General features: G+C 45.0%; 1 protein-coding gene across 1 annotated transcript; it reads right to left on the bottom strand.

The window, feature by feature from the left end:
- Positions 1-12514: 12514 nt before the first annotated feature.
- On the bottom strand, positions 12515-15378 carry CTGF (connective tissue growth factor). The gene is made up of 5 exons (XM_026072825.1): positions 15328-15378; positions 14980-15202; positions 14606-14857; positions 14163-14374; positions 12515-13850 (listed from the first exon to the last, which is right to left on the bottom strand). The coding sequence occupies exons 1-5, from the start codon at positions 15376-15378 to the stop codon at positions 13554-13556; spliced, it is 1035 nt and encodes a 344-aa protein (XP_025928610.1). The 3' UTR covers positions 12515-13553.
- Positions 15379-15639: the final 261 nt, after the last annotated feature.

The raw sequence follows: 15639 nt of genomic DNA, 5'->3' as shown, positions 1-15639 counted from the left end.
CCTCTTCCTATCTCTCCATGCTGGAGGCCTTACTTCTGCTATCCTACATCTGTACTGAAGCTTTGAATTTCCTGATTGTAGAAAGTGTGTTGCTTGAGGATGATAAATTTGCTTTTAAATCTTACACCTGCATGGCTGCATAGGTTGGCACAGCGCATCACTAAATTTTACTCATACTCTCTGTAACATTTATACTCTGTGCTGTAACAAGTTGAAAACTGTAACTAGCTTCTCCGCACTGAAGAAAGAAATTACRTACACTTGGGTCCACTCTTTAAAATAAATTGTTTAGAGAAGGGCAAAGTTTAATTATCACTTACGGATGCATTTGACTTTGAACAAATACTGACTGCAGTTGCATTTGGTGTTACCTGGCCCTCTTCTGTTTTGATCTGATCTAACTGGCCAAAGAGTTGCTTTGCTCAGTGTACATGGTCTAAGGGAATATGGTCTCAGGACAGTAGAAATCCAGGCAAGCCATCTAGGAAAGAATAGGCTTTCCTGAGGTTTTTATGAAATGCTTCACATTCTTGTAATTAGTTAACACTGCTACTACAGTTTTTAGAGATGAGAGCACTGGGAGACTGAATTACTGAGGTCCAAAGAATCCATAAAACTCTTGCAGCACATGGTTATGCTAGACAGACTGAGSAAGGGTGGGGTTTTTTTTCATACATGTTACTGTATATCTTGTGTATCAGTCATAACAATGGAACCAGTTATACTTCAGATTTTCTTTCCTTGCCCAAATGAACTCAAATCAGATGAAAGTGGGTTGCTTAATCATACTGCTGGCTTGAACAGGGCAGGATGTAATATGACTCTGTATCAATTGTTTAATGACTGGGAGGAATAGTTGTTCTTGGGATATCTTACAGAAATGGATGTCAGCCTGGAGTTTAGGACACAGCTGTCCTAGCTTTCTAAAAAAAAAGCACCCTTGCTCCCATATACCACATTGTAGCCCAAATAGTTTCATTCAGTCTGGAGGATGGTGTTATGACACCAAATACTCATGGCTGCAGAGGAAATTCACCTAACGTTTGGGGTAATAAAGACCATATTTTGATCATGTCAGCAAAACTAGCTACAGATCTCAGGTCTCAGAGGACAGGATTTGAACTGATATGCTATTTACAGGGAGGAAGGAGGAGTTTTTGCTGGATAGGGCACTCCTCGGTAAGTGTACAAGGCAAAGCACATGAACTTGGGAAGATCAAAAAACACCTTCAGGAGGAAGGCAGCAATTCATAGAGATACCCACTAGCTGATTCCAAATTTCTGTTAAGCATTTCTGTTGAAGTGACTTACAGACTCCATAGCCTTGTCACCTGAGAGCTGAGACAACTGTAGCTTTGGGGAAACAGTTGGTGACAGTCATATAGATTCAAAACCTGACTGATGAAAGTTATATTCAACACATGTAGCTCTCTGAACACAGAAAATGCAGAGATTCCTGGGACATCTAGAATGAATCCTTTGCAAAGCAATGATAATTTGCCAAACAAAGCAAGTCAGCCAGGCCAAAATGAAGTTTATGGAAGATGGATACTTTTGGCATCTAAGACATGATGAATCCAAAGTACTGCAAGTGCAAAAACCTAAAAGAATAAGTCATGTGGAGCTTACCATCAGAGTCCACAAAAATCACAGAGCTGTACACATTTCAACAAACCACCCAGCTAGCCAGCAGAAAAACATGGCAAGGTACYGCAGCACTTGATAAGAGCTTGTAAAAACTACTGATTCTGCACTAATGAAGAGCTATCTGTCCTTAGGGCAAAGGTGCTCATCTCTGGACCAGTCAAGCCACTTGGTGCAGCTGCTGCACTGCCTCATTGCAGGTACCAGGCCATGGTGCTGCCATAAGCACAGAGAGGCTGGAGGAGAAGCTCTTGGGGGCAGGGCAGCCCAGGGAGGAAGAGCGGGGAGGAAGGAGGGGAACAAGGCAGCACCAAACGCTGTGCAGCAGCAGCCCCATTCTGTGCCTAACACCTACGCTCTCATTTCTGATTTTCCAGCTGCCTCGGGGAAGGCACTGGCCTTGGGAGTCTACCAGAAATCCCCTTCTGCAACATCCCTGGTCGCATTAAGTACTGCCTGCATGTTACAGTCATGAGGGGTTTACACAGTGATATCCATTGCCCCAAATCACTTACAGTTATGGTAAGGAGTAGCATCTCATTACAGAAGAAAGAAACATTACTTCAGTCCCTAAGAAATACACTGCCTCTTCCTCCAGTACTGCCACTGTCATCCCTGGGAGCAGGACAGGTGACTCCCAGGGAAGAGCCAGTTTCTTCTGATGAAAATTGTCTCTTGTTCTCCCACAAGCCCTCTTTGCCTTACTTCAGTAATTGGAAGGGTGCAGCAGGACTGTCAGCCCAGGGGAGAGATAACTCTGAGGAGCCACATCCTGGTGCTGCAGGACAGCACAAGGGCAGAGCCACCTCTCTGCCCTTTCTTTGCAAAATGAACATCTACCCAGATGTCTTCCCTCCCAACAGGCAGTGTAGGCAGCCACCAAAAATCTCATGCGACAGCTTGCATGGCCTGTTTCTGGGCTTTCCAGTCCATGGGGGCTGGATTAACTGCTTTCTGGGCTGGACATTCCCTGACAGCACTCACAGGTTTCCCCAGAATCAGGCTGCCCCAATTCCAGCCCTAGGAGCTAGTTGCAGGAGTGCCTGAGGYTCTTCTGTCTCAGAGCTCAAGGTGGTGATGCCAGTTACATGCTCTAGGTGAAGTGCCAATGAAGTGGGTACCACTCAGTACAAGCTTGGTCAGTAAATCCAAGGAGGACAAACTTCTTGTGCATTGTGACCTTTTGGCATCATTCTGGATGCACAGTCATGGTTCCTCCAAGCAACTGCAGGCAGGTACTCGCCATCTGATACTGTTGCAGGTGTTCCACCACCTGGGGCCAGACTCYGTCTCTGACCCCCACAAGACCTGAGCTCCTTTCTAAGCTCTGCCACCACTTCCAAGCTCAGCCCTGGCTGTGATATCCCAACACCCGAGATATCTTAAACTAAATGGCTCCTGTAAAGAAACCAATCTGCCTTTACTCACACTGCTCAATAGCCCTATAGCACAGGAGGAGTCAGGGCTTTTATACTGGGAGTTCAGGAGCTGTTGCTGACCTACCTGAGTAAATTTGTCACAGTCCAGTTTGACTCAGATTAATTTCTCTGCAGATAATGAGAGTAGGATTTAGATGGCTGAAAAGTAGGCAATACATTGCCACAGGTCTCAAAAGAATGCTGGATTTTTAAGCTGTAGGGAGTCAGTCTCGTGACTATATGAGTTAGACTAACTAGATGGCTAGAGTCTAAACCTGTGTAAATCTTGGATTTATACATCAAATGGAGGCTAAGAAAATGGAAGGGTATCTGAGTAAGGCTTGGCTGATTAAAATATTCCCTTTTTAGAGGTGTTCATAAGGCCAAAACCACTGATATTAGCATTAACAATAAAATAGGGAAATAGAATCTGTAAGAGCAAAACTCAAAGCTTACAGTAAAGAATTTTATTTTATTTTCACACTGAAGGAAGATATTAATGGTATGTGTATGTGAGAGAAAAGACACAGATATTTGTGCTGGATTCTCAAACCAGCACCTTGAGAGCACTACTTGTGCACAGGTAGTTACTGGATATAACTCTTGACAGAGACTGAGAAATTGAAGAAGTTGGTGTGTCATCATTAGGGTGGCAAGCACAAAACTGGGCTGTCTACAGGCTTTCCCAAGAAGGAGCCTGGCACAAGGAGAGGGAATAATTTTTGACCAACTGACCCATGCCCGACACAGTGGTACTGATATCTGAAGGCCTCTGGGTTCTCTGCCAGGTTCGAGCTTCTCCGAGACTTACTGAGCATTTCCAGCTAGGTTAGTTAAGAGACTGGTTGTAAAGGTCTGAAATTCTGTAAACAACACTTGTTAAAAGTTGTTTGGCTTGGAAAGGTGATGTGAGAAATCCTGTCTCCAAAAAACCTCTTTTCTCATGGAGAAGGCCAGGGGAAAGAATGCTGCRAAGGGACAGGGTAATGAAAGCAAATCTCATGTTGATTCTCTGGCTCTGTGTGATTACAAAGAACAACCAGTCTATTACTACTACTATTTAAAGGTGTTATTCAAACAAGTTGTTAAAAATCTTCATGAGTGTTTGTTTACAAAGGAACTATATGGTACCCTCTGAGACTAACATAAACATCCATCATATGCCTACTGCTGCTTTGACTCTCATTAACGTGCATAGCTGCGCTCCAGGCTCTGCTCTACTCCGCAGCCGAGGGGCCAGCTGTGGTAGAGAGGATCGGGAGAACGATGCACAGCAGCCCTCTTGCCCGTTTGTATGTTCAAATCCATTTTAYGGAAATGGCTCTGAAATAATGAGTAATGAGAACTTTTTTGTAGTAGGTTTGGGTTAGACCCAGAGCATTGAACTCAAAATCCCATTCACCAGACCAAACCTACACAAAATGGACGCGACTCATTGTCTATGCATGTTGAAGAGGTCAGGAGGAAAGTAAGTTTTCCTTTCAACACTTTACACAAAAGCTTATTGGGACATAATTAGTCAGCTGGAAAAAGAGGTGCAATTACAGAAGGTAACTTTATTGGAATGCCAACAGACCCACAATGTGTGAACTTGTACTGCCTAAGGAGTGGGAGCAAGCCCTGTTTATCCTAAAACTTGGACCTCAGAGGGCTAATTAGTTTAGGAGGCATGCAGGATAAAAAATAAGGCATTTAAAACCTTCATTACTGCCCGTAGTAAATAAACCTCTCTTCTCTTTCAGATGATTTTTCTAAATACCTGCTACCGACAGTTATTGTGAATTGTTCGTCCAGGCCAGGCGCTGTTGCAGGGGAAGTAGGAGGAGGCCTGGGGAGGGTCTGAGCGGGGCTCCCCCTATGCTGCCTGCTGCTGGAGTAGGAGAGAAAAGGGATTAGTGTGATCTTATTTTCTGTGACCTGTAACTGGTTCCAGAGGATGTTTACCTGCTTGCCTGGGTTCTTCATTTTGTTTTCTGCATCTTTAATGTCAATGATAATGATGCGCAGAGCGTATAAACATACATACAAGCAATGCTTGGCATTCTGATGCATCGGGGTAGCTCACATGAGAAAATAAGCAATGTTTCTGATATTCCAGATGTTCTGCTTGACAAAACAGCCTGACCTGTCATCGCGGAGAGGCGCAGTGGGCCTGGCCCGCCTGCCCCGCTGCTGCCGCTGCTGCCGCTGCTGCCGCTGCGGCCACTGCCACCGCCGCCTCAAGTGCTAGCAAGCTTCAACGCTAGAGTGTGCTCGTACCTCCCACACCAGCAGCATCGCACAACAGAAATGATATGCAGAACTTCACGGCCCCAGCAAAGAGCACACACTCATAAAATTAAAAAATACAAATAAAAAAAGCAGGCTGAATTTGTCCTCCTCCCTGGTTGGGAGAAGCGGCCAGCTGAAATACAGCCCTCCAGAGGACAATTCTTAATTTTCTCCTTCAAGGCCTGGTTGTTTCTGTGGAATCCTACTAGCCCACAGAGTGTCCCGGTGGGGATATACAGAGGACAAATTCAAGGACTGGTTTAATGAAACTAATTATTTGGAGTGATCTAGCACAGAATTATTAATTGATCATGATTAATTTAAGATAATTAYCTGATAAAAATATTTCATAATTAATAATTATCAATTGTTTAATAATAGCTATTATTATTTGAATAATAATAATAGTTATATTTTTATACACTATTATGAGAAGTACTTGTTACCTCTTGCAATCAGCCTTCAGCATACAGCACAAGGAGATTTTATCAGAAAGCGTCAAGGTTGTTCACTTGGCCCTGATTTTGTTGAGAGGGCCATCATATCTGTCTGCATGCAGTTACTAACAAATATGCAGTTAATCATTTCCGAGCTGTTTTGTGATAAGGTCTGTGGAAAACGCTGTGCAAAAGCCAAAGAAAACATTGCACAGAAAGTCTCTAATTTGGTTTTTGACTGTGTGAAATTAAGGTACTCTTAAGGATAGAAGGGTTTCTGCTTATAGGAAGTCTATTAATTCTTCATACAGAAAGTGAGTTTTCACTCAGAGAATCATTGCAGCCTAAAGGCTGGCTGTACTCCAGAGCTTGCAATGTTCATTAAACACTTACAGAGGTCAGAAAAGCCAGAACTAAAAATCCCAGTTGAATGCAAACAAACACAGTTTTCCCAAGTGGAAGATCAGCATACTCAAATTTGGAGAGTGGAATATTATATAAGATGGCACATTTGTATTATAAAGGATGACTACATGATCCGAAAAGCTGCAAAGGTGGGAGGGAAAAGGGTTAGACCTTACTGGACATCCTCACATGAGAATTATCCTGTGTTGACAAGATTTAAGGGTCTGGTCCTGTAGCCCTGACTTAAGGACGGTTACCTTGCCAATTCTCCTCTAACAGCTTTTTGTCAGGTAGCTAATAAAATGCCTGTAGCCTTTCTCCAGTGTCACTTATTACCACTCATGAGCAAGAGTGCTGAGCATCTAACACACAGCAAGCAATACAAAAGTTGCCTTCCCTCGCAGTGCTGACCGCAGGAGACTTCTCATCAATATTAGCAATGCTGGGAGGTTTGCAACGAGATTCCCATTCAGGATTGCTGGCTGCAGCATGCTCTGATCTATGCGGTACTGTCAAATGCAGCTACTTTTCAGCGGAGAGTATGGAGCTGTGGCTGAAAGGGGCAAAGGAAGGAAAGAAACATTTCGATTCCATGTTGCTTTTTCAAAAATGATGGAATAACATGCAGATGAAAAACCTCATCTGGGCAGATGTCCCCAGCTGGGCCTTTACAGCTGCAAAGCTGATGGGAAAACCCAGCAAGAGTCACTTGTGGCAGTTCCCAAGGTAAGGTGAGCTGGCATGCTCCTCTAACTCCTGTCACATAAGATCTGAGAAGCTTGATCACATTAATAATCTCAGACTTTTTGACCTCAGAACAAGCCTAGAATTTGAAGAATATGTATGGGTGGAAAGGGTCAAATGTGACTTTTTGTATATTTCCATTGCTCTGCATATTAGCTCTCTTGCATATATGGTGTTCTTGAGAATTAAGTCAGAACAAATATTCTTTTCCACAGAGATCAATGAACTCTAACACTGATTTTCCTTAGTGTGACAGAAAGTGGAAATTCATGAAAATAAGTATTTCATGGCAAGATCCATGTAGTGTTACTCCCTGGCTTTATAGGCTGCAGTGGTTGTTGGTTACTGTCATGACTTTTCCTGCTGCTTTTCATCAAAGATGTATTTCTCTCTTTGTTGTTGATTTGCAGATAAGAGTGTGTAGAGTTTGCGCACTGTTATCTCTTTGCACAGTATTATCTCTTTGTCTTGCTCTTGTTGGCTGCAAAACTGAACCCCAGAGGGATGGTCRTCTATGCAGGTGATGTGTCCTCTATCATTTTCGCCACTCCTCTCTCCCCGCTAGGCTCTCCCCTGGGGCCAGCACTGCCCGATAGCAGAGAGGATGGTGCAGCCGTTGGCTGGGCAATACTGAATCTTGGGTCAGCAAAGGGCACTGCACATGTGGTGTAACCAAAGCGTGAGGTCAGGGCAAAGTAAATTCCTCCAGAGCATGGTGTTGTGCCAAATCACAAAGCCCATGGTCAGATCTCTCACTGAATGTTGTCTTTGGTTGAGAATAAAGACTTTTTTTAAGTGCGTAATTTAAGAAATAGAGTGTAAATAGCACCATAGCATACTACAGTATATTAAGAATATATCTAATACCTTCCTAGATATTACATTGTCTAAAGCTYAAACAGTGTATCAGTATTTCAGATTTGTTTTGAATTCTGGTCCACCACATTCATTTCACAGCTACACTGGCTTATCACTTCCCTAGTAAGTTATAACATTAGCTATACACAGAACATTTTCTTATGTAACTCCCCCCATCTGTGCTTGCCCAGTGAATGCCATGGATGCCAGCCTGTGGCCTCCTGGCAGCCCTCCCAGGCGCACGGCCCTCTGTGGCTCCCCTACCTTGTTTCAGGACTTTGGACCACAGCTGGTCTAAACCTGTACAACTGCACTTGAATCAAATAGCTAGGTTGACTTAAGTCCACTGAAAAGCAGATCCTTAGCATTTAGACCAGGAGCAGGAAAACTAATTTAGTAGCTGCTGAAAGCTGTAAAGTCCCTGTTTTTAATAGGATGTATTTCATACAACATACTTCTTTTGGATGGTGCATTTCTTTCAGTGACACAGTTAATTTGGCCAAGGAGTGACCGGAGCCCCACCGGATTGTATTTACACCACAGGACGTGTTAGGAACATCTTGGTCCTACCAGCAGGGCTGTAAAATGCTTTGTCCCTAACAGCATAAACACTGTGGCTACCACCATTAGGACTGGATTTACTTAACATTAAGCAAGCGTAAATACTCCTGCATTTGGCACTGTCCCAATAACGGGTAGGAGTTGAGGGATGCTGTCATAATAAACAGTCAAAATATGTTTCCTGGGGGACTTTTCAGAATCTCTCTGAATTTGCTGCTCTGGGGGCATAGGCTTGGACTGGGGAGAGCAGCCGAAATGCCTGGGGCCAGCAGTAATGTTTGGTCTTTGATAGGGGAGCAACACTCAGTCATCCTGCGGAGAGGCGACCTTAGTCATGTTTCTAAACTCTGTTCAAACTTTAAATGTGTTGAAGGCTTTAGTACAGTTTGGGAACAGGTTCTTTGAAGAAATTCCTGGTATTTCCTGGTTCCAGTGAGGCTGAAAAACACTGTGAGAATGTGGTGGTTTTGGGTATGTCTATTTATGGGCATGAATCAAAGGAACTGCAGGGAGGAAAAAAAGTGGAAAATTAGAGGAAAAATAAGTTAACTGAGCTACTTCCTCTCTCAGATTCTTCTTGGTTTTTTGGGCAAAGCCTTACACTGGTATTTCATCCCAACTTCTCCTTGCTAACTACTTCCATATGTAGGCATAGTGTAACATCAGTTACAGCCACATTTAAGCACTGTTTTTAAAGAACTTAGGTTTTTGGTGGTAGGATGCAAAGTCAGAATGGTTGAATCATTATATGTTTAGGTAAGAATATTACAGTTTCTTCATACTTTTAATGTCCTTTTAACAGTGTAGCAGTGAGGAGTGCTCTCTTCAAGTGCAATGTCTGAAAAAGCTATGCTACATGGAAAAATATAAATGATCTACTTAGTGTGTGCTATTTCTAGTGATGTATCCAAGAGTCAATTTTCTCAGCTGAGTCCCTGTCTTTGTGAGACAAATAACTGGATACTGTTCAAAGACTTATTTGTTCCAGTGTGGTTACAGATCATTAAAAGTGGCTCATTCTTGAAGAGTTTCTTAACTAGTGTCTTTTGGATGTTTCTTAGCTCTGAGGAATCTGACAAATTTCCATCTGGAGAGTAGAGCCTGTTTTATATGAAAGGGCCATAATCCATGTCTGTTGTTCACATCTGTACCGTGTTAGAAAACTAAGCTGCAAATCCATGCAAATGTATTATGGTACAAAATTCTGAAATACGACAGCTTAGAGTTATTTCACAAATTATTTGATGCTGTGGTCTCCAGCCACCTAGAATTCCTGTTTAATGATTAACTGAGTATCATTTATTAAATGAGTGTCAAGTATACAGTGGTGCTCTGCCTACTGTATTATTAGTATTGTTTTAGATCCATTTTAAGGAGTTAGGCATTTGAATGAATATGCTTTCATATATGAACAAAGTGTTTAAAAAGTACAGTAGCAAACCCACATGACAGAATTTTCTGAGGATGTAAACTCAAACTTCCAAAAGCAAACTTCCCCAAAAAGGCATTTTGGAAGCAATGTGAGCCTATGCCCTCTCCTGTGAAAGTGATTTGGGCCTTTTGAAGTAAGTTTTTATTCTGTCATCTATCTTTATCTTAGGCATGAAGAATAATATCAGGAAACATCTTTATGGTTGAAAGATCCACATTTTATGCATCGTTTAAGATGCCACACATGCCACAGAAAGTATCCTTTTTCCTAGAATGTCTTTGAAAGTCTTACAGACAGTATGATACATTCTTACATTTCTATTTAACCTTACAAAAAGTATTTACATTTCTTTGCCTTCAGAGGTAAAACCTTCAGAGGTCTGATGTCCTGTGAAGTGGTGTAAAATGCGTACTTCTGCCAGAAAACCGCATACGTTCTTGGAAAAGAGGGCTGCAAATCGTTATGTTGCAGTGATATCTGAAATTTATGATCCCTGATATGCTCACGGTAGAACAACAACTTGCCAAACAGATTTGCATATGCAATGTACTTCCTTATTTTAATTCACAGTGGTAAGAGCAAACTACCATTAAAATAAGCTGATAGCAAGCTGCTTAAGTCTCTTCTTTTCCAGTCTGTGAAACAGTGCGAAAATTTGTCTCACAGCAGGCAAAGCAGCTGCATCATTGCATTATCAGGCAGAGGAGCAGGCTGTGGCCCTACACTGTTTTGGGGAACCCCTCCGTGGCCATCCTTAATCACAGCTGGCCCTCCCTGAACTGCAGTGCTGCTGCTTCCCTGTGGCTCTGTGGCCTCGTACGCCAGGCACGGCCAGTGGGCACTGTAGTGCYGTGCACCTTGGATGTGTGAGATATAGCCCACACCACAGGGCACTGGGAGCAAAAGCTGCACGAGTCTCATGAGCAGCTCAGGAGCCTCAAGAGGTTGATGTTACAAGAAATGGCCGTTCATTATAATACCTGATACCAATGTGGATAAATTTAAAAGAAAGCAGTGCAGCATTTTTAGTCAATAGGCTTGAATAGCATTATAAACACCCCATCCCTCAGGCCATCCCTCAACCTGCCAACTGTATTGTGCATCTTTCTGTTCTTCTGACTGTGAGACCTTTTGTAGTGGTGGCTATGAATGAGGTCCATGTACGTCCTGTCCTTGCTGAAACTAGAAATGACAGTTCTCTTATTATTTGGGGGTGGAGCCACAGGAGAGGTCCTTGTGGTTGTACAAGTGTTTGAAGTGTTTCCAGAGTGAACTGAATGTCTGCATCATATTCCTAACCTGCAAAAAAAAAAAAAAAAAAAAGAGCGAGAGAAAAAACCCTGGAGAGTCTTACGCAGTGTTAGAGCCAGAGGCTACCCAAAACTATTTCATATGGGACACAGAAAGCCAGTTCCTCATGCCAGGAGAATTCTTCATATTTTTGAGAGGAAGGGGAAATGCTTCTATGGCCCTGTCCACAGTCTGGTGAGGCCACTGAAAAGACTACTGACTTCGCATTAGTTTAGGGCTCTGTTGTCTGTCTTAAGTCAAAGCTGATGTTACACTGATCTGCTGCTACTGCTAGCTGAAATCAATGGGATTGGAAGGTGCTCAGGAAGGATGGACATTTTCATAAGCTAAAACTCTTTTATCACCAGGAAATTCTGGATTGAGCTTGTTTGCCTGAAAAGGATTCTTGTTGGAGATTATGTGTTTTTCCTGAAAACAAGAACTTACACTTTTAGTGCTAAAGTTAACTTTAAATTCAAAGAACTCCCTAGTCTTAATAGAGGGGCAAAGAAAGTTTGTTATTAATGCAGGACCTAGCACAGGACTGAAGTTTCCCTTTTAACTCTAGAGGATGGGAGAAAGTGACTCATAACCATCCTTATACTGTTTTTCATATTTGAGAAGAGTGTTTGGACCATTATCAAAATGCGCAGCTCTTACAACGCCTTTCATCTGCGGGCCACACAAGTGGGTCTGCAAGAGTTTGAATCAATGTATACATTTTACACAGAACTGAGACAGAAAGGTACAATGATTTTCCCCCAGTCAACAAGTAGGAAAACAATATAGGTATTTGGCATCTGAGTTCAGTGCTCTGTCTACCATACCATCCTAAGGTCTCCATTCAAGTAAAACCAAGCCTAAGCTGGCCCTGCTCTGAGTGGAGGTTAAGCCAGAAGACCTCAAGAGGCCCCTTCCAACCTAAATATTCTGTGATAAAACTCCTTAGCTCTTTAGTGAGAATTTTACCCATGTTTGCACTTCTGGATTTGACTCTAAAGTCAGGAAACACTTCAATTCAGATACTTTAAAAGCCATTTTCCTTGACTTACCTAAAAATAAGTCTTAACCAATGAAACACTTCAGTGATGTTAAGCACACTGCATGGAGTATTATAGCAGGGGCTGAAATAGTACAGTGACAAGCTGGCTCAGTTTAAAGCCACCACATGTGATCATGCAAGGAACCTGCTGCACTTTTCAATGCAATACTGGGCTTGACAAAACAAGGCTTGCTCTGCTCCCCATTCAAAATTCAGAAAAGTAATAAACTATAGTTGGCTTGGTGTTAATAGAAGTAATAAGTGACCTTAAATCATCAGGTTTACATCTGAGTGTATGTGCTTCTGGACAAAGAAAACAAGTAGTACTTGAGTTTATCTATTGCAAAGCAACACCCTTTGAGAGGCGTGTCAGATAATAGTGAGGATTAAAGATAAATGAAATGCCAAGTCATTTATATAAAAAATATAAATACTTTATTTTCAACTAAAAAGGTGCAAACATGTAACTTTTGGTCACACTTCTCAACACAAACTGTCCAATGAATAGCCATAGCCAAAGAAAGAAACAAATGCTCTTGAGTGGAAAGACCAATTAGCTACAAGAGAGCTATTTTCCCTTAAGCCACTTGTTCATTAAAGCTGAGGTAAATGTATTTTGCCAAAGAGATGACTGCTTAGTAAGGATACAGGCACCTCAACTCTAACAAATCTCCATCTTCATTTCAATTCACCATTTCACCCTATCTGAACAATTTCCACTAGAGTATCCATTTCATGCTTTGAATGCATTGTCAAACAAGCTTTAGATCCTACCTATCTTGTTCCAAAAAAAGAAGGCTATCATCAAAATATCAAAGCATTAAACAAAGGCACAAAACTTTAAATTAATTTAGATAACTGTACAAATATATATACATACAGTATTTACAATATTAATAAAAAGTAGCTTGTTACAGGTAAATTAACTGCCACAAGCTGTCCAGTCTAATAGACATGATTCTGATTCTTGTTGACCAAGCCATAGGAATCAGAGTGTCAAAGCAGAAACATTACTGTCCTGACTAACAGGATACCTTCGGTGTAGCACGTTGCTGGGTGAGGGTTTGCACTCCAGCTCTTGCTGCCACTAAACCCATGTCAGCAAACATGCTAATGGTCTCCTTCTCAATTGCACTACTAGGTGAAACACGCAGCACCACATTAAGGGAACATCTGCTTGGATCTGGTTTTCCTGCATATTTCCCTTAACCCCTTCACACCACCTCATGAACAGCATGTTCTGAAGTTGTGTCTTGCTGTGGTCCCACTGTCCATTTTACCTTCTTCTTCAAACCACCGTTTGGAGTCAGTAGACAAATTGTCTTAAGTCACATGGAGCAGTTTGTTGAACTTAAAAACAGATTTAAATACCTTGTGCTATTGAATCGTGTTTACAAAATGAGATGCAAATCAGTTCAAGTTGAGTATCTAGTTAGCGTCTCCTTCTGTCTTTATGCCATGTCTCCATACATCTTCCTGTAGTACAGAGACTCAAAGATGTCATTGTCTCCAGGGCAGTTGTAGTGGCACGCGCAGGTCTTGATGAACATCATTCTCCTTTTCATGATCTCCCCATCAGGGCACTTGAACTCCACAGGGAGGGTGGCTGTTCTGTGGGGTGTGCAGCAGCGCCCGTCAGTGCAGACACCACAGAACTTAGCTCTGTAGGTCTTCACGCTGGTGCAGCCAGACAGCTCAAACTTGATGGGCTTGGAGATTTTGGGGGTGCGAATGCACTTTTTGCCTTTCTGTTAGGATGCAAGTGAATACAATGTGTTTAGAAGACAGGCTTTGACATTGCACTAAGTTTTCATGCTAAGAGCAGGCAGACACACTAATCCTTATTAAGTTCTTCTCTCAAGCAAAATTGTTTTACACAGTGCTGGAGCACAGTGAGAGAGAATTAAGGGCATTTAATTGTTAAATATTCACTGCTGGGGCAAAACTAATTTTCAAGGTAAACCACTTGAAACTGACTCCCTGTCAGAACCRTACATCTCTTTGGTAAGACACTGGGTCTTTGCCCTAGTAGACCATACTTTAAAGATGAGACTATTTACCTTGATGTTCTCCTCCAGGTCTGCTTCACAAGGTCTGACCATGCAAAGTCTACTCTGTTTCTCCAGCCGGCAGAAGGCATTATCATTGGTGACCCTGGTCGAGATGCCCATGCCGCAGGTCTTGGAGCAAGCACTCCACTCAGTGGTCTGCACTAGGCAGTTGGCGCGCATCATCGTTGGGTCTGGACCGTATGTGTCTTCCAGCCTGTAAGCTGCAGAGAACACACAGGATGAGACCACCACCTGCACTCCTGTCGTGCTAAAGGCCCTCTTCCCTTTCTGGAGAAATTCAGGCAGCCACAGTTACCTTTGGGGTGCCCCCGCTTGCTGCCGTGCTCCTGCTGCACCACCCCATCCCCATGTCAACCAGTCTGACTACTGTTCGTTGCCTTTCCTGCAGGGTGCCTGTCCCACCTGTCATGCGTGGAGGGGCCCCCACTCACCAGCCAGCGCAGGTCCCACGGCGGTCTGCTCCTTGGCCTCGTCACACACCCACTCCTCGCAGCACTTGCCGGGGAGCTTCACCCTCCGTGGGTAGGGGCAGTCGGGGCTGGGCAGGCGGACGTCCATGCTGCAGAGGGGCACGCAGCCCACCGCCCCGTCGAGGCAGGTGCACTGGTACTTGCAGCTGCTCTGGAAGGACTCGCCGCTCCGGTACACCATGCCGCCGAAGACACACGGGGCGCCGTCCCGAGCTGCGAGGGCCGGAGGGCGGCGTGAGGCGGCGGTGCCGGCAGGCAGCGCGGCGCCCACCGACCCCACCGGGACCCCGCTCCCGCGCCCCCGCCGCCGCGGGGCTCGAGGGGCCCCCACTCACCGGTGCAGACGCCGATGCGGCGGTTGGCAGGGGAGCCGAAGTCGCAGAAGAGCCCCTTGTGGTGGTCGCAGGGGTCGCGCTCGGTGCAGAGCTCGCCCAGCTGCTTGGCGCAGACGCGGCAGCAGCCGCAGCCGTCGAGCACCAKGGAGACGCCGGCGGGGCAGACGGGGCCGGGCCCGGGGCCGCACTGGCACTGCCCTCCGCACTCCTGGCTCCGCGCCTCCTGCGGCGGCGAGGGGGACAAGAGGGGCAGCGTCAGCGGCGCCGCCGTGCCCGTGCCCGTGCCCGGCGGGACGGGGACGGGGCCGGCGGGACGGGGCCGCGGCCGGGCGGGCGGCGGGCACTTACCGGGCTGAGGAGGGCGAGCAGGAGGGCAACAGCGAAGCTGGCGGGGGCCATGGCGCGGCGGCGGAGGTCGAAGGACTGAGCCGAGGTGAGGCGAGGCGCGGTGCCGGCCGGGCGCTTCCCCTCAGCGGCGCTGCGCGGCTCGGTGTCCGTCGGTGCCGTCGGCGGGGCGGGCGGGGGTCGTCGGCGCCGTCGGCGCTGCTGCTGCTGCTGCTGCTGCTGCTGCCGGTGCGGCCCGGCGGGAGAGTGGCGGTGCGGCTGACTGCGGAGCGCCGGGGCGGGCGCCGCTTTATACGCGGCGGCGGCGCGGGCTCG

The sequence above is a fragment of the Apteryx rowi genome, unplaced genomic scaffold (assembly GCF_003343035.1).
Source record: "Apteryx rowi isolate R43461 unplaced genomic scaffold, aptRow1 scaffold_351, whole genome shotgun sequence".
Classification (NCBI taxonomy): domain Eukaryota; kingdom Metazoa; phylum Chordata; class Aves; order Apterygiformes; family Apterygidae; genus Apteryx; species Apteryx rowi.
Note: the sequence above shows the minus strand (reverse complement) of the source record. Positions and strands in the feature narration are given on the sequence as shown.